This window comes from Anomaloglossus baeobatrachus, chromosome 10, assembly GCF_048569485.1.
Source record: "Anomaloglossus baeobatrachus isolate aAnoBae1 chromosome 10, aAnoBae1.hap1, whole genome shotgun sequence".
NCBI lineage: Eukaryota > Metazoa > Chordata > Amphibia > Anura > Aromobatidae > Anomaloglossus > Anomaloglossus baeobatrachus.
Window position 1 is genome coordinate 59,451,177 of NC_134362.1, and position 13,951 is coordinate 59,465,127.

At 43.2% G+C, this 13,951-nt stretch overlaps 1 protein-coding gene across 6 annotated transcripts in view; it reads left to right on the forward strand.

The window, feature by feature from the left end:
- The window catches only part of LRRC56 (leucine rich repeat containing 56), a 70,243-nt gene that overhangs the window by 54,211 nt on the left and 2,081 nt on the right, over nucleotides 1–13,951 (forward strand). For all 6 annotated transcript variants that reach the window (XM_075326329.1, XM_075326334.1, XM_075326333.1 and 3 more), the window contains 8 exons: nucleotides 130–226; nucleotides 5,363–5,560; nucleotides 8,054–8,225; nucleotides 8,532–8,738; nucleotides 9,531–9,595; nucleotides 9,830–9,960; nucleotides 10,289–10,473; nucleotides 13,122–13,458. In XM_075326329.1, the coding sequence (XP_075182444.1) occupies nucleotides 130–226; nucleotides 5,363–5,560; nucleotides 8,054–8,225; nucleotides 8,532–8,738; nucleotides 9,531–9,595; nucleotides 9,830–9,960; nucleotides 10,289–10,473; nucleotides 13,122–13,458 (1,392 nt within the window). The remainder of the gene's footprint in view (nucleotides 1–129; nucleotides 227–5,362; nucleotides 5,561–8,053; nucleotides 8,226–8,531; nucleotides 8,739–9,530; nucleotides 9,596–9,829; nucleotides 9,961–10,288; nucleotides 10,474–13,121; nucleotides 13,459–13,951) is intronic.

A 13,951-nucleotide genomic window follows, 5' to 3' on the forward strand; every position in this document is an offset into this window, starting at 1 on the left:
TCTTAAAGGATACGAGTACACAATATTGCGTTGACAAAATTTTTAATATTTGAGAAACTAGATACAGCTTGTGGTCATTGTGCTTCATTATTAGAGTTGCTGGAGGTTTTATTGGTATTTTATTTCCAGAGATCTTGGGACATCACTATCACATTTACAAGTGCTCTGGATGGCTCGTTGTAACCTTACTGATCTTGATGGTATATCCTCCCTGTCTTCTTTAAAGGTACACTTTTTTAAGCTAGAGTAATTCTCATATTAATTACTAAAGGCATTAACATATCTATGGGCCCTGGTGCAAAATTGAAACCTGGGCCCTCACCTTCATGTTGGTCAGATATAAGGGCCCTTGAAGCGTTTCAGAACCTATGAAGATATGCATAATCGCCTCCCATATAATAATGTTCCCCATCCTGGATCCTTCCTACAGTAATATCCCCATCGGGGGCTCTTCCTGTAGTAATGTCCCCATCCTAGCCCTTTCCATAATAATGCTATCAATCCTGGGCCTCTTCCCGGTATAATGTTCCTCATCATGTAATAATGTACGTCCATCTTGGTCCCCTTTCTTTAATAATGTCCCCCATTTTTGCCCCCTTCCTTTAATAATGTACTCCATCCTGGACACCTTCCAATAATATAGTCTCCATCTTAGACCCTTCCAGTTATGATTTCCCCTGTCCTGGGCCCTTCCAGTAATAATGCTCCCAATCCTGGGTATCATCCTATTACAATGTCTCCCATCCTAGGCCCCTTCCTGTAATAATGCCCTTCTTTTTGGCTCCTACATGGTATAATGTTTCTCATCATGTAATAATATACCACATCCTGGGGCCCTTCATAAAATAATGTCCTTTATCCTCGGCACCTTCCAGTATTAATGTCTATATCCTCCTTGCCCCTTCCAGTAATAATGTGCCCTGTTCTGGGCCCTTCCAGTAATAATGCCCCCATACTTGACTCATTCCTTCTATAATGTTCCTCATCATGTAATTATGTCCCCCATCTTGGGCTCCTTTCTTTAATGATGTCCCCTATTTTGGCAGCCTTCCTATAATAATGTCCTCCATCGTGGTCCCGTTCCTAAAATAATGTCCTACATCCTAAACACCTTCCAGTAATAATTTCTCCATCCTCCTGCCCCTTCCAGTAATTATGTCCCTTGTCCTGAGCCCTTCCAGTAATAATGCCCCCATACTTGGTCCAAGCCTACAACAATTCCCCCCATCCTGGGCCCCTTCTTGGTTTAATATCCCTGAACTTGGGCACCTTCCTGGTATAATGCCCCTCATCCTGGGCCCTTTCAGGTATATTGTCCTTCATCCTAGGCCCTCACCTTCATGTTGGTCAGATATAAGGGCTCTTGAAGCGTTTAAGAACCTATAAATATATGCATAATCATCTCCAATGTAATAATGTTCCCCATCCTGGATCCTTCCTACAGTAATATTCCCCTCGGGGGCTCTTCCTGTAATAATATCCTCATCCTGGCCCTTTCCATAATAATACTCCCAATCCTGAGTCCCTTCCCGGTATAATGTTCCTCATCATGTAATAATGTACCTCCATCTTGGGCCCCTTTCTTTAATAATGTCCCCCATTTTGGCCCCCTTCCTTTAATAATGTACTCCATCCTGGACACCTTCCAATAATATAGTCTCCATCTTAGACCCTTCCAGTTATGAATTCCCCTGTCCTGAGCCCTTCCAGTAATAATGCTCCCAATCCTGGGTATCATCCTTTTACAATGCTTCCCATCCTAGGACCCTTCTTGTAATAATCCTCTCATTCTGGGCTCCTACATGGTATAATGTTTCTCATCATGTAATAATGTACCACATCCTGGGGCCCTTCATAAAATAATGTCCTTTATCCTGGGCATCTTCTTTTAATAATGTATCTATCCTCCTTGCCCCTTCCAGTAATAATGTGCCCTGTTTTGGGCCCTTCTAGTAACAATGCCACCATACTTGACTGCTTCCTTGTATAACGTTACTAATCATTTAATAATGTCCCCCATTTTGGGCCCCTTTCTTTAATAATGTCCCCGATTTTGGCACAGTTCCTATAATAATATCCTCCATCCTTGGCCCCTTCCTAAAATAATGTCCTTTATCCTTGGCACCTTCCAGTAATAATGTTTCCATCCTCCTTGCCATTTCCAGTAATAATGCGCCCTGTTCTGGGCCCTTCTAGTAATAATGGCCCCATACTTGACTTCTTCCTTGTATAATGTGCCTCATCATGTAATAATGTCCCCCATCTTGGGCCCCTTTCTTTAATAATGTCGCCCATTTTGTCACCCTTCCTAAAATAATGTCCTCCATCCTGGGCCCCTTCCTAAAATAATGTTCTTTATCCAGGGCACCTTCCAGTAATAATAATGTCTCCATCCTCCTTTCCCCTTCTAGTAATAACGTCCCCTGTTCTGGGCCCTTCCAGTAATACTGGCCCCATGCTGTAAAGATTCTCCCCATCCTGGGCCCCTTCCTGGTTTAATATCCCCCAACCTGGGTACTTTCCTGGTATAATGCCCCCATTGTGGGCCCCTTTCAGTTATAATGTCCTTCATCCTAGGCCCATTCCACTAATAATGTTCTTCCTCTTTAGCCGGCACAGAAGCCATCAGCTGACTTTGGCATGCAGACACGGACAGCGCACTCTATCTCTGCCATGTGACCCTCATCAGGGGGAGCCCAATGTCTGCTGATTGGCCTGCAGCATGTATTACAGTGCAGGGAATCGGGGTGGGGGAATTCTGCACCATAATACTTATCATCTGAAATGTTGTTGTGTAGCCCTCGCCTAGATCACATTGACTCCAGTTTAAGAACATTATATATCTAATATATAAAGCTGAGTGTATGTATGTATGTGTGTGTGTGTGTGTGTGTGTGTGTGTGTGTGTGTGTGTGTGTGTGTGTGTGTGTGTGTGTGTGTCCGCTAAAGGAATCTGCAGCATTACATTTACAATCATGAAATTTTGCACAGACACCTCATGTGACCCAGTGAAAGTCATAGACTATGTTTTGACAGGAAAATTTAACCCCGTGCTTTACAGTTACTCTCCAAAAAAACTGCTTACATTAAAGTCAATGGAGCTGGGAGCTACAGGTCATTAATAGGAGCTGTGATTGGTTGCTATAGGAACAAAGGACATTCATAGTGTAAGAAGCTTATTTGTGAGGTAATATGATGTCGGTGGAGAGACGGATGGATAGAGAGAGACAGAGACAGAGGCAGACAGACACAGACAGGCACAGCAAAAACAGACATAGGCACAGACAGGCAGACAGGGAAAAAGACAGGCAGACTGGGAAAGAGAGACAGAGAGAGACAGAAAGGCAGACTGGGAAAGAGACACAGACGGACAGGGAAAGAGACAGACAGGGAAAGAGACAAAGAGACTGACAGGGAAAAAGACAGAGAGAGATAGAGAGATATAGAGAGAGACAAACCAAGACAGACATAGAGATAGAGAAATAGACAGACAGACAGACACACAGAGACAAAAACACAGACAGAAACAGACAGAGTTATAGACAGACAGACAGAGACAGACATGGATAGAGACAGACAGGCAGAGAGAGACACAAACAAACACACAGACAAACAGAGGCAGATACAGACAAACACAGACAGGGAAAGAGACAGACAGAGAGAGACAGACAGACAAAGAGATACAGAGACAGACAGGGAAAGCGTCAGACAGGGAAAGCGTCAGACAGGGAAAGCGTCAGACAGGGAAAGCGTCAGACAGGGAAAGCGTCAGACAGGGAAAGCGTCAGACAGGGAAAGCGTCAGACAGAGAGAGACAGACAGAGACAGGGAGAGAGACATAAAGACAGTTACTATCATGGGCAACGCCGGGTGCTACAGCTAGTTAGTTATAAAATTGTAATAATTTGCCCGAAAAATACACTGTGTGCACATAGACTTATACTTACAGTAATAAATCAGTGGTAAATAAGTCTCCAAACAGAGTAAAAAATATATAAAAAGAGTTAGTTCCTTTTCTGTTTTAAAGAAGCAATGCTTGATCAAGCTGTATACCAGATAAGGCTATGTTCACACTTGGCTTTTTTTGCTACCATTTTTTCCACGAATTAATAGCTGCTTTTTACAGTACCAGGAAAAGTTATGAGATTTCAGAAATCTCATGCACACACTTGTTTTTTTTCTGACTAAATTTGGGAATTGCAGCGTTTTTATCATTTCTTTTAGCATTTTTTGCAGGTTTTTTTTTCACCTAAAGAACGCAATGAGAATGCGAAAAAAAATGCTGCAAAAATACAATGGTGTTTTTCATGAATAAAAATAATTTTATTAAACATGTACTGTGGACAAAGCAAACATGTAATTCGCACTCCATAACAATGCTACAAAAAAACACCATGAAAATGCTGCAAAATGGGTATTTTGAAAGCAGTGTTTTCTACTTCCAAGAATAAAACTAAAAAAGACGGCAAACTCACTGAGTGTGAACATAGCCTAAAGGGGGCTTTACACGCTACAATAGCGTTAATGTTTTATTGTTGGCGTCACGGTGTTTGTGATGCACATCCGGCGTCACTAACGATATCGCAGCGTGTGACACTTATGTGCGACGTTAAACGATCGCAAAAGCGGCCAACATCGTTTGCCGCGGAGAGGTCGTCTTAAAACAAAAAATCGTTTACCTCTCATTAGCGATGTTGTTCCTCGTTCCTGCGGCAGCACACATCGCTATGTGTGACACCGCAGGAGCGACGAACATCTCCTTACCTGCCGCCACCAGCAATGCGGAAGGAGGAGGTGGGCGGGATGTTTACGTCCCGCTCATCTCCGTCCCTCCGCTTCTATTGGACGGCTGCCGTGTGACGTCGCTGTGACGCCGCACGACCCGCCCCCTTAGAAAGGAGGCAGATCGCCGGCCAGAGCGACCTCACAGAGCAGGTAAGTCCGTGTGACGGGGGAGCGCGATTTTGTGCGCGACGGTCAGCGATATGCCCGTGTCGCACAAACGATGGGGACGGGTACACGCGCTAGCGATCTCGGTACCGATATCGCTACTGTGTAAAGCCCCCTTAAGGCCAGAGTCACACTTGCGAGTGACTCGGCGAGTTTCGCATCATGTCACCCGGCACAGCCTGACACTCTCCAGACAGGAGCATCTCAGCTACATAGATATACATGCAGCCGACCTGCTCCTGTCAGGAGAGTGTGCGGTCGTGCCGGGTGATGCGATGCGAGACTTGCGCGAGTCACTCACAAGTGTGACTCTGGCCTAAGGGTTATATAAGTGGTGTGATAGATAAAACATGATAAATGGTGCCTCATTGTGTGCGCTTCATCTTATGGAACACTCTGTTGCTCACTGCAGGAGCTATACCTGGCCTACAATGCTCTCCGGGATCTGAGCCAGGTGAGCATGTTGGAAAGTTTGGAGATCCTTGATCTTGAGGGGAACAACCTAGAAAACGTTAGTGAACTGCAGTACCTGGTATTATGCAGCCACCTTACAACACTTACAGTGGAAGGCAACCCCATATGTGCCCGACCCAGTCCGGAGGATACGGAGGTATGCTATGGAACACCTCACTATATGTGATGGAGATTGACTGTATTGTTCATGGGTTCAAAAGTGTATGCTCAGCAGTCAGAGCATTTATCTGTGTGATTCTGGTCTCCCAGTGTGTTCTGGCCATCCCAGCAACATATGGGTTAAGCACGCAGCCTAAGAGTAGTAATGAAGGTCTTTGCTGACCATGGCGTCTCTCATGTGTTGAGTTCCATCTGTCCCCAGACACAGCCTCTAACAAGGTTATCAACCCTTCTGTCTGCATCTGACTCTGCCGCCTGATCTGATTTCACCTTGGGTGAGATCATCTCCTCTGGTGATCTCATGTCTCTTATCCCTTCATTTAACTAAAAGGGAATGTATTATCAAAAATGACCTATTGTTTAAATCAAGTTTTTGTATCAAACCATTTTTTTTATTTGACTTTTTTCCCCTTCAACCTTTTATACAGCTATATTAAAAAAAAAAATCCTTAAATCTTGCAGTTTTCACTTTGGTCACAAATCCTCATGATAAACTGACACTTAAGTATTCATGTTTATTTAAACACAGGAAGAATAAAAAAAATCAAAACAATCAAAGAAAAATCCAGCAATCCCAAACGATAAATTCTTGTTTCACATTTTAAAATTCCATGGTGAGGACTCCATTAAAAGGGAAACCGATGACGCGTTTCGGATCCAACAGATCCTTACTCATATCACTGATCTCTTGGATCCAAAACGCGTCATCTGTATCCCTTTTAATGGAGTCCTACCCATGGAATTTTAAAATGTGAAATAAAGAATTTATCGTTTAGGATTGCTAGATTTTTCTTGGATTTTTTTTATTTCTTCTTCTGCTGACCAGCTGGATCCGAGCATCCCTTTCTCTATACCAGGAATTGCAGATGGTGGTGGAGTGGCTGATAAGTATTTTTTGTTTTTAGAATAAAAAAATAAACAACTAAAGAACATATATACAGATGGAGCAAAGGTTGTCATGCTTTACTACACATCTGTCACAGCCATCTCTCTGTATTTTGAGACTAGTGACAGGATCAGGACTAGAGTCTCTCATTGTCATCTGAGACTCTACATATTAAATGTGTTTTCTTTCTTTGGGTGGGGCAAGGGTTAATGTCAGTTTTACTTGCCAGCAGCTTCTGACTCCTGGTCAGGTGTTTCCGGTTTGGGACCACTCCCAGTCCTTTTATATACTCTCTGTTTCCAGAAGAGGTTACTGGTTATTCTCTTTGTCATTTGGATTCTGGTCCTGGAGGTGGAAGGAGCTGCTTGAGTCCTTGCTGTTGGTAGTAGTGTAGGCTGCAGTACTGGTGCCTGACTGCAGCCTAGTTGTTGGAGTTAGTCTGTTGTTATTTTCCCCCCTGTCTGTCTTACCTTCTCTCTGGTGTGTTTTTTTAGTGCAGTGGTGGGACAAGTGATCCTTACCTTCCCACTCACTAGCCAGGGCTTACCACAAGGTCTCTCGGGGCTTCAGGTTCCTGCTTAGCGACAGGTGAGCAACCTGTTTAGGGACTGGCTAGGACTGCAGGTTATAGATGCAGGTAAGTGGAGGAGGTGTCCACGTTCCCTCACTAGTGCTAGGGCTCACTGTTGTTAAAGTGCCTCCGGTCCACCCCTTGTGTTGTGTGTCACGTCGTGCGCCATATTTCCCTGTCACAACTGTGGCACCCTGACTATTATTTCTAGCTATCTTCATTGCGATTATCGTGAATGAGCTTACCTAAGAACGCTCGTTTTCTTGCAGTGTAAACTTTGCTGTGACCCGGCATAAAAATTATCTTTCTCGGCAGCACATCATTCTGTGGAAACCAGACATGTGCTGCCAGGAACAATGGCAGCCAGGGCACACTGAACAATCTATTACAGATCTATCAGTGCACATGGGAAGTATGGTCAGGCTTTCTAAGCCGGGTAATAAAAACCTGCCGACCAGTAAGCATGTAGTATTCATCTACAATGTTGCCGATAAACAGTTCTTTGATGCCACGGGTCAGCTAATCTAAATGCACCCTTACTGTTTTCTTGGGTTTTATGCCAAACTTCGCCAGCTCCAACAACTTTTTGGGAAGAATGAAGAGCTTAGCACAGGAGAGGCATTGGTTGAGCATAACTGACAAATTTATCATAATTTACCCCAATCAATAACTCTAGCCCATTTTTTATGGTGGCAAAGGCAGCCGACTCAATCACACCTTTCACCAAGACTGGCGTCCAAAATGACCATCTTGATGAACCATTGCCTTGGTCTTATTCAAGTTAACTAGGCTGATCTGCATTACCAGACAGAGTCTATGGTTGCAGTTTCTTTAGATTCTAATCCTGGAGAGCCCTTTCTTAGTGTATCCATGGACAAATCTGATATTGGATGGCAGATGTCATTACTGAGACATCTCGTGTGGTTTTTTCCTTAACCCACGATTCATCAACAAAAATTTAATCAAAAAAATCCAAAACTGCAAAAATGATTATAGTTTTTGTTTTTTCTCAGTCTTCAGATTACAATTACCGGGTAGTAGTGAGAAGAATGATCCCACAATTGCAATATCTTGATGATGTTCCCACTGTTCAGATAGACCCAAACACTCCCCGGACTTCAAACCAGGACTGGCTAATAGTGTTGGACTCCATCAAAGAAAGTGCTATGAGCTTTGCTTCTGTAGGTAAGTGCTACCAAGAATGGTGGATGGATGACCTACTAGTTTAGATATAAACTAGTTCAAATTTTGGAAATAGTTTCTGATGAAGCTTCCATTTTTTGTAACAAAGGAGCCATGTTTTTTTTTTCTGTAATCCTGGACAACCCCTTTAATTATTGGATTTAGGTTAGTAGTATAAGTAGTATATTAGTTATGAGGTCTGTGTCCTATTGTGTTGGGGTATATACAGATATCAGGTTGTCTTGATAATGATCAGGTTGTCTATAATGAATGACCATGCTTATATTTGATTTTTTTTTTTTAATCAAGAATCTGGGAATTCCGAAAAAAAGTTAACTATGAGACCCAGTACAGCCCAACCAGTGCTAACCAGGCGACCACACACAGCCCCAAGACTCTCAAGTGTTGGAAGATTTGTCCAGCCTCCCAAAACTAGCCACTCAAGTACGAAAGGAAGCCCACTTGTGCCATCAGAGGACTCTCTATTCGAAGATGAAACCAGTGACCTCACTCATGGTAACTATGATGACGAGAGCCCGGGTGTAATAAGACATCAAACCACTAGGTGTCATCAGGCACACTAGTGGAGTGGATCTTACGGGTTTGTACACTAGGTGTCGCTAAACACACCTAGTGAGAGGAAGTCAAATAAGCTAGGGGTCAAAATCCAGGAGATAACATAAATGACAAAAGGCGCGAGCAGAGCCAGGGGATGAGCCGGGGTTGGTAAACAGAGAGGTCACAAAAGTACAAAGGAGCAAGTAGAGCCAGAATCAGGGGAGAGCCAAGGTTGGTAAACAGAGAGGTCACATGACTACAAGGGAGCGAGCAGACCCGGAGTCAGGGGACGAGCCGAGGTCAGGGAATCAAGTCAGTAGGTAAAGAGATGGGAGGGAAACAGTGGAACTAGGTAGCAGAACAAAATCAGGTCAGACACGAGAACCAGAGATGTGCACTGCAAAACAGGAACTATCACTGGCGGCTTTCCGGGTGAAATAGCTCCTAGATAAAGCAATCACCCGGAACGAGGCTCCACAGATCAGGCCCCTCCCAACAACACAGGACTGGACCGGGAACTGGGCAAAAATTTGAGGCCCAACATAGGCTCTGCAGGAGAGCAGAGCACTGCGGAGCAAAATCATGAGAGTAACATTATTTCAAGAATGGGTCTTACCAAGAATTAATGTTGTTATTCCTGTTATTGTGGGATCTCGATATTATACAGTATGGGACGCATAAGCAACTTTTTCAGTAACTGTATCCATAATATGACCTCCATCATTTTTATGGATTTATTTTTGATCACAGGGGTTAGCAAAGTCATCTGTGGAAATCCTGTTAAAGCTCTCCGTGCACGAAAAGAAAAGATAGAGGTGAGTGTCTACAAATAAAATTTTATGTTGAAAAATTGGAAATATTTGAAGTTGTAGTTGAATTTCGGTAAAGCTCTAAGACATCAAGGGAGAAAAAAGATCAGGAGGCAGCGATAACCATTAAATCATGACCCATTCGGACAGCGATGAATTTATAAAGTTCTTTTTTCTACAGGCTATCCCTGCAATATAAAGTATCTGTTGCTAAATATCTTTGGTAATTTTAATTTTCAGGCAACTCAAAGCTCAACTGTGCCACCAAAGGGGTTCAAGCCTGAGGCCTCATATGCTTCTGTCACAGTCTCTCAGAAGGATCGCGATGATGTGTTTGCAGAACTAAAAGCCTGGAGAGAAAGCCACCATGAGTAAGAGAAGATAGCAAGGATGGTGGATGAGAATGTTCTAATCAGTTGTCAGACTAAGGCCAAATGCAGACACCTCTGTATCATGGTCCGAGCAGTGGATATCCTCACCTGAAATTGAAAGCCTGATAGGCAAATATGAGGCTGTCAACTTCCGTGCATTGTGCTCCATACTTGAACCATCACAAACAGATGTTCGAATTCGGCCTTAAAATATTGTCCTCCCTCCCAACTAATCAAAAAAATGCATAATTTGAGATTTGAGTTGAATCTATGATGACGTTCTAGAGCAAGACCCAAAATGATGATGGCTTTTAATTAATGTCACTAGGGTACTGCAAAGGATAAAGGATGAACAAGCCCCACAGGTCCTCACTATAATGCACAGTGATGAAGAGGACAGAGATAGCTTATGTTCCAGCAGTGAGGATGAAGATGTGGAGGACACGTGGGACTCAACATGCCTTGTTAGAGTATCTCCTGAGATTGCAATTCACTCTCCTAGATCAACCTCAGGTAAGAGCTTCTTCAACTTGGTTTGGAAATATTAACCTGAATTAGGATAAATACCTGGGTTACCAACCCTGCAGAAATTCCTGGACAGTCCAGAAAAATTGTACACTTTTTTTGCCCTGTCTGTAGAAAACAACTGAGATTTTTTTGAGGCTGAAGAAGCTTATATAGATTATTTTGACATTTTATGGTGAGGATGCAGGAGAGGTTTATTTCTGATGACTCTTCCATGAAAGCCATATTTGTGCAGGTGTCTCTGAACAGTAGAACAAAGTACCACAACTCCAGAGTCTGCTAAATCATCCTGAAGGTCTTTTGCAGTCAAGCAGGTGGTTCTGATTCTCCTCTCTAGCAATCCTACGATCAGCTCTCACAGAAATTTTGCTTGGTCTTCCAGACATTATCTTGACCGCCACTGTTCCTGGTAACTACCATTTCTTACTTACATTTCAAACTAAAGGGCAACTTGAAAACAATTTACTATCTTCTTATAGCATTCCACTTTGTGGGCCTCCACTATTTTCATTTTCAGAGTGCTAGGCAGCTGCTTAGAAGAACCCATGGCTGCTGTTTTTTGGCATAAGGTTAGAGGAGGCTGGGTTTTTATAAAGTTGTGAACTTTCCATCACCTGGCCTTTCCTAATGATGATTGTAAACAAACCATAACCCTAACAGGGTAATTAAGGTCTGAAATGTTGGCCAAAGTTATCTGAGCACACAAATCTCGAATGGTGCCCAAACCTTTGCTTTGGCCCATTTAACTTTTTTAATTTTTCAAATGTAAAAGATGAAAATATATATATATAATTTTCCAAAAATATAAAGGAAATGTGTCATCTTTAACGTTACATCTTTTAGAAATCATCTTCAACTAGCTTAACTATTCACAATAACAGTAGTTTTGAACAGGGGTGCCCAAACTTTTACATGTCTCTGCATGTTATAATCCGACGGATGTTCATGTAATCTCCCCCATACATGTACTTCATGTGTGCTTGCCCTATACTTTTCCGGTTCTCTCTCTTCCTGTTATTTCTCTATGCCTTGTTATACTTACCTTGCATGTATGCCTCTTTTGTGTGCAGCATCACTGCAAAAAGAATGATGGTTGGAACCATAGAAAAGGAATTGGAGCTAATACAGGAACAGAGCGTTAGAGTTGTTACAGCACAAGGGCTAAGCTAGCATCATGCCCCATAACACTGGCGCTCTAGACATGGAGGGAGTGAAGGAGGAGTTCTTCATCTGAAATGGATATGGAGGGTTGATGCTCAGAGAGAGTTTGGACACAAGAATGATAAAATGCCATGCTGGAAAGTGATCAAAACCAATCTGTCACGCACTGACTACCGGGGTTCCGCCAGGTACACTGTAACCCACGGCGAGCGCCGCAACACACAGGGTACATGTTACAACGGTGGGCCGTTGTGCTAAGTTAAGGGGAGCAGGGTCACCTCCTAAACTCACCTGAGGCTGAACCCTGCAATCCTTAACATTCCTTTACGATCATGTGCTGATAATGTGCCTATCTCTGTCTCTCCCTGGACTCAGCCCTGTATAGTGCGTAGGGCAGCAGAAACGCTGGTCCCGCTCTAGGTTAAAGACGCAGAAAGAATTAGACAGACAAGGGTAAAATAAACAGCAATCATACAAAGCACTCCAAACAACAAGAGGTAATAATGAGGACCGAACCATAGGGGAAAAACCAAAGAGGACTAAGGAAGGGAAAACCACACAACTTTCCCTCAGCAAACGTTCTCTGAATGGCTTCTTGATACACAGCTCACAGGTTCCCTCTAGAGGCAGTATAGCAGAAACTATCACCAGCAGTTACCTGGACTAAGAGAGAAGCCTTTATAGCAGAGCTAATTAGCAATAGAGAACAGCTGACTATTGCTTACACTCAGAGTTTCAGGAGACCAGAGGATCTACTTAACCCTAGCAGCGCTAGATAAAGGAGAATCTGCACAGTCAACAGTATTAACCTAAGCAAGTGTGTATGAAGCCTTGCGCTGTGATCTCCTGACACCAGAACTATGAGGGACCACTCTCCATCGTAATACCCTCATGACACGATCATGTGATTGAGAAAACACATGTGGTACTATGGGAGTATGGCTATGACCTGAGCTAGGACTAGGTCCAAAGATTAGGAATTATCCTCCAAGAATCCGTCCCTAGATGAAAATTCTACCAGGAATGTGCCAGTGACCATGTGTGATACCTGTGGGGACCTGCTGTGAAGTGTGATGAACAAACAGGACCAACCGCACCCACTGTTAGGTGAGGTGTGGGATGGAGACCTAGTGTTATGCAGCAAGACTCAAATTTAGCCACCATGAAATAATCCAGTGAACTGCTTGAGAGAATATGGGAGCCATTTCTGGGTCGGTGTGGGCTTTCGATACGTTTGATAAACAATACTTCTGCCCTGTTGCCTTTGGAGTGTCCTGTGTAATTACACTGAAGCCTATTCGGCAAGTTTGCTGGATAGTTCTTCCTTCTTGGGTTCATGGGTGGTACTGTGTTCTGCAAACATAAAGTTATTGTGTGGTACAGGTTAGTTGCTGCTGCATAACTAGGTAGTACTTATAGTGTTTAATGAAATAATTGTATTTATACTTTTTTAATTATCATTATTTCTGTTATAGCCATCTCACTGAACGTTGCAGAGATGACGTCCCTTGATTCCCCGCGGCAGCCGTCTCCCCCAATGACTCCATGCCCACCAGGTTCAATTGGAGTGAATTCCAGACTCAACAAGGGCGCAGACATTCGAGCCAGACGTATACATAGGGTCTACACTCCAAGCAAGACCACCGCAATGGCAACAAATACATGCATGGGGGATGAGGCTTTTTTGCCAACAGATATTGATGACAATATTATTAGGTCTCAGTCAGCCAGCCATCCATCTACTGCAAAAGTCGGTGAACTGAATAGAAGGCCTTTTTCTGGACCTGGACTTCTAGAACACAGTAACTCCAGGTAAGTGTATTAAGACATATATATGACAAATATGACAGCTAATTTTTACAGGGTAGTAAGGGGTTCACCCATTACATACAAGATAGGTGATACATGTTTGACCAATGGGACCCCCACCAATCCTAAAAACAACAGCCCCCAGTGATAATGGAGCAGTAGTGCACATGCATGAACACAGCTCCATTAATTTCTTTGGGACTGATGGAGATCACCAGTATGTAGATCCTAAAGAAGTAAATGAAGAGGTAGTTACATTTGTGCACTACTACTGCAGTCACACAGGGGACTTTGGAAACCTCGTTCATTAAAATGCCGGGGGTCCCAGCAGTGAGATCCCAACAGTAAACGTTTATCTCCGTCCTTAGATAGTTAGCTCAATTTTTCACCTTGGATGAATCCACATAGGAAGAAAGAGCTGAAGATTGGAACCACATTTGTACATTGCAATAGGAGGCAAGTAGATGAGATTTTCACTTTTAATGTAAAAGAGGCA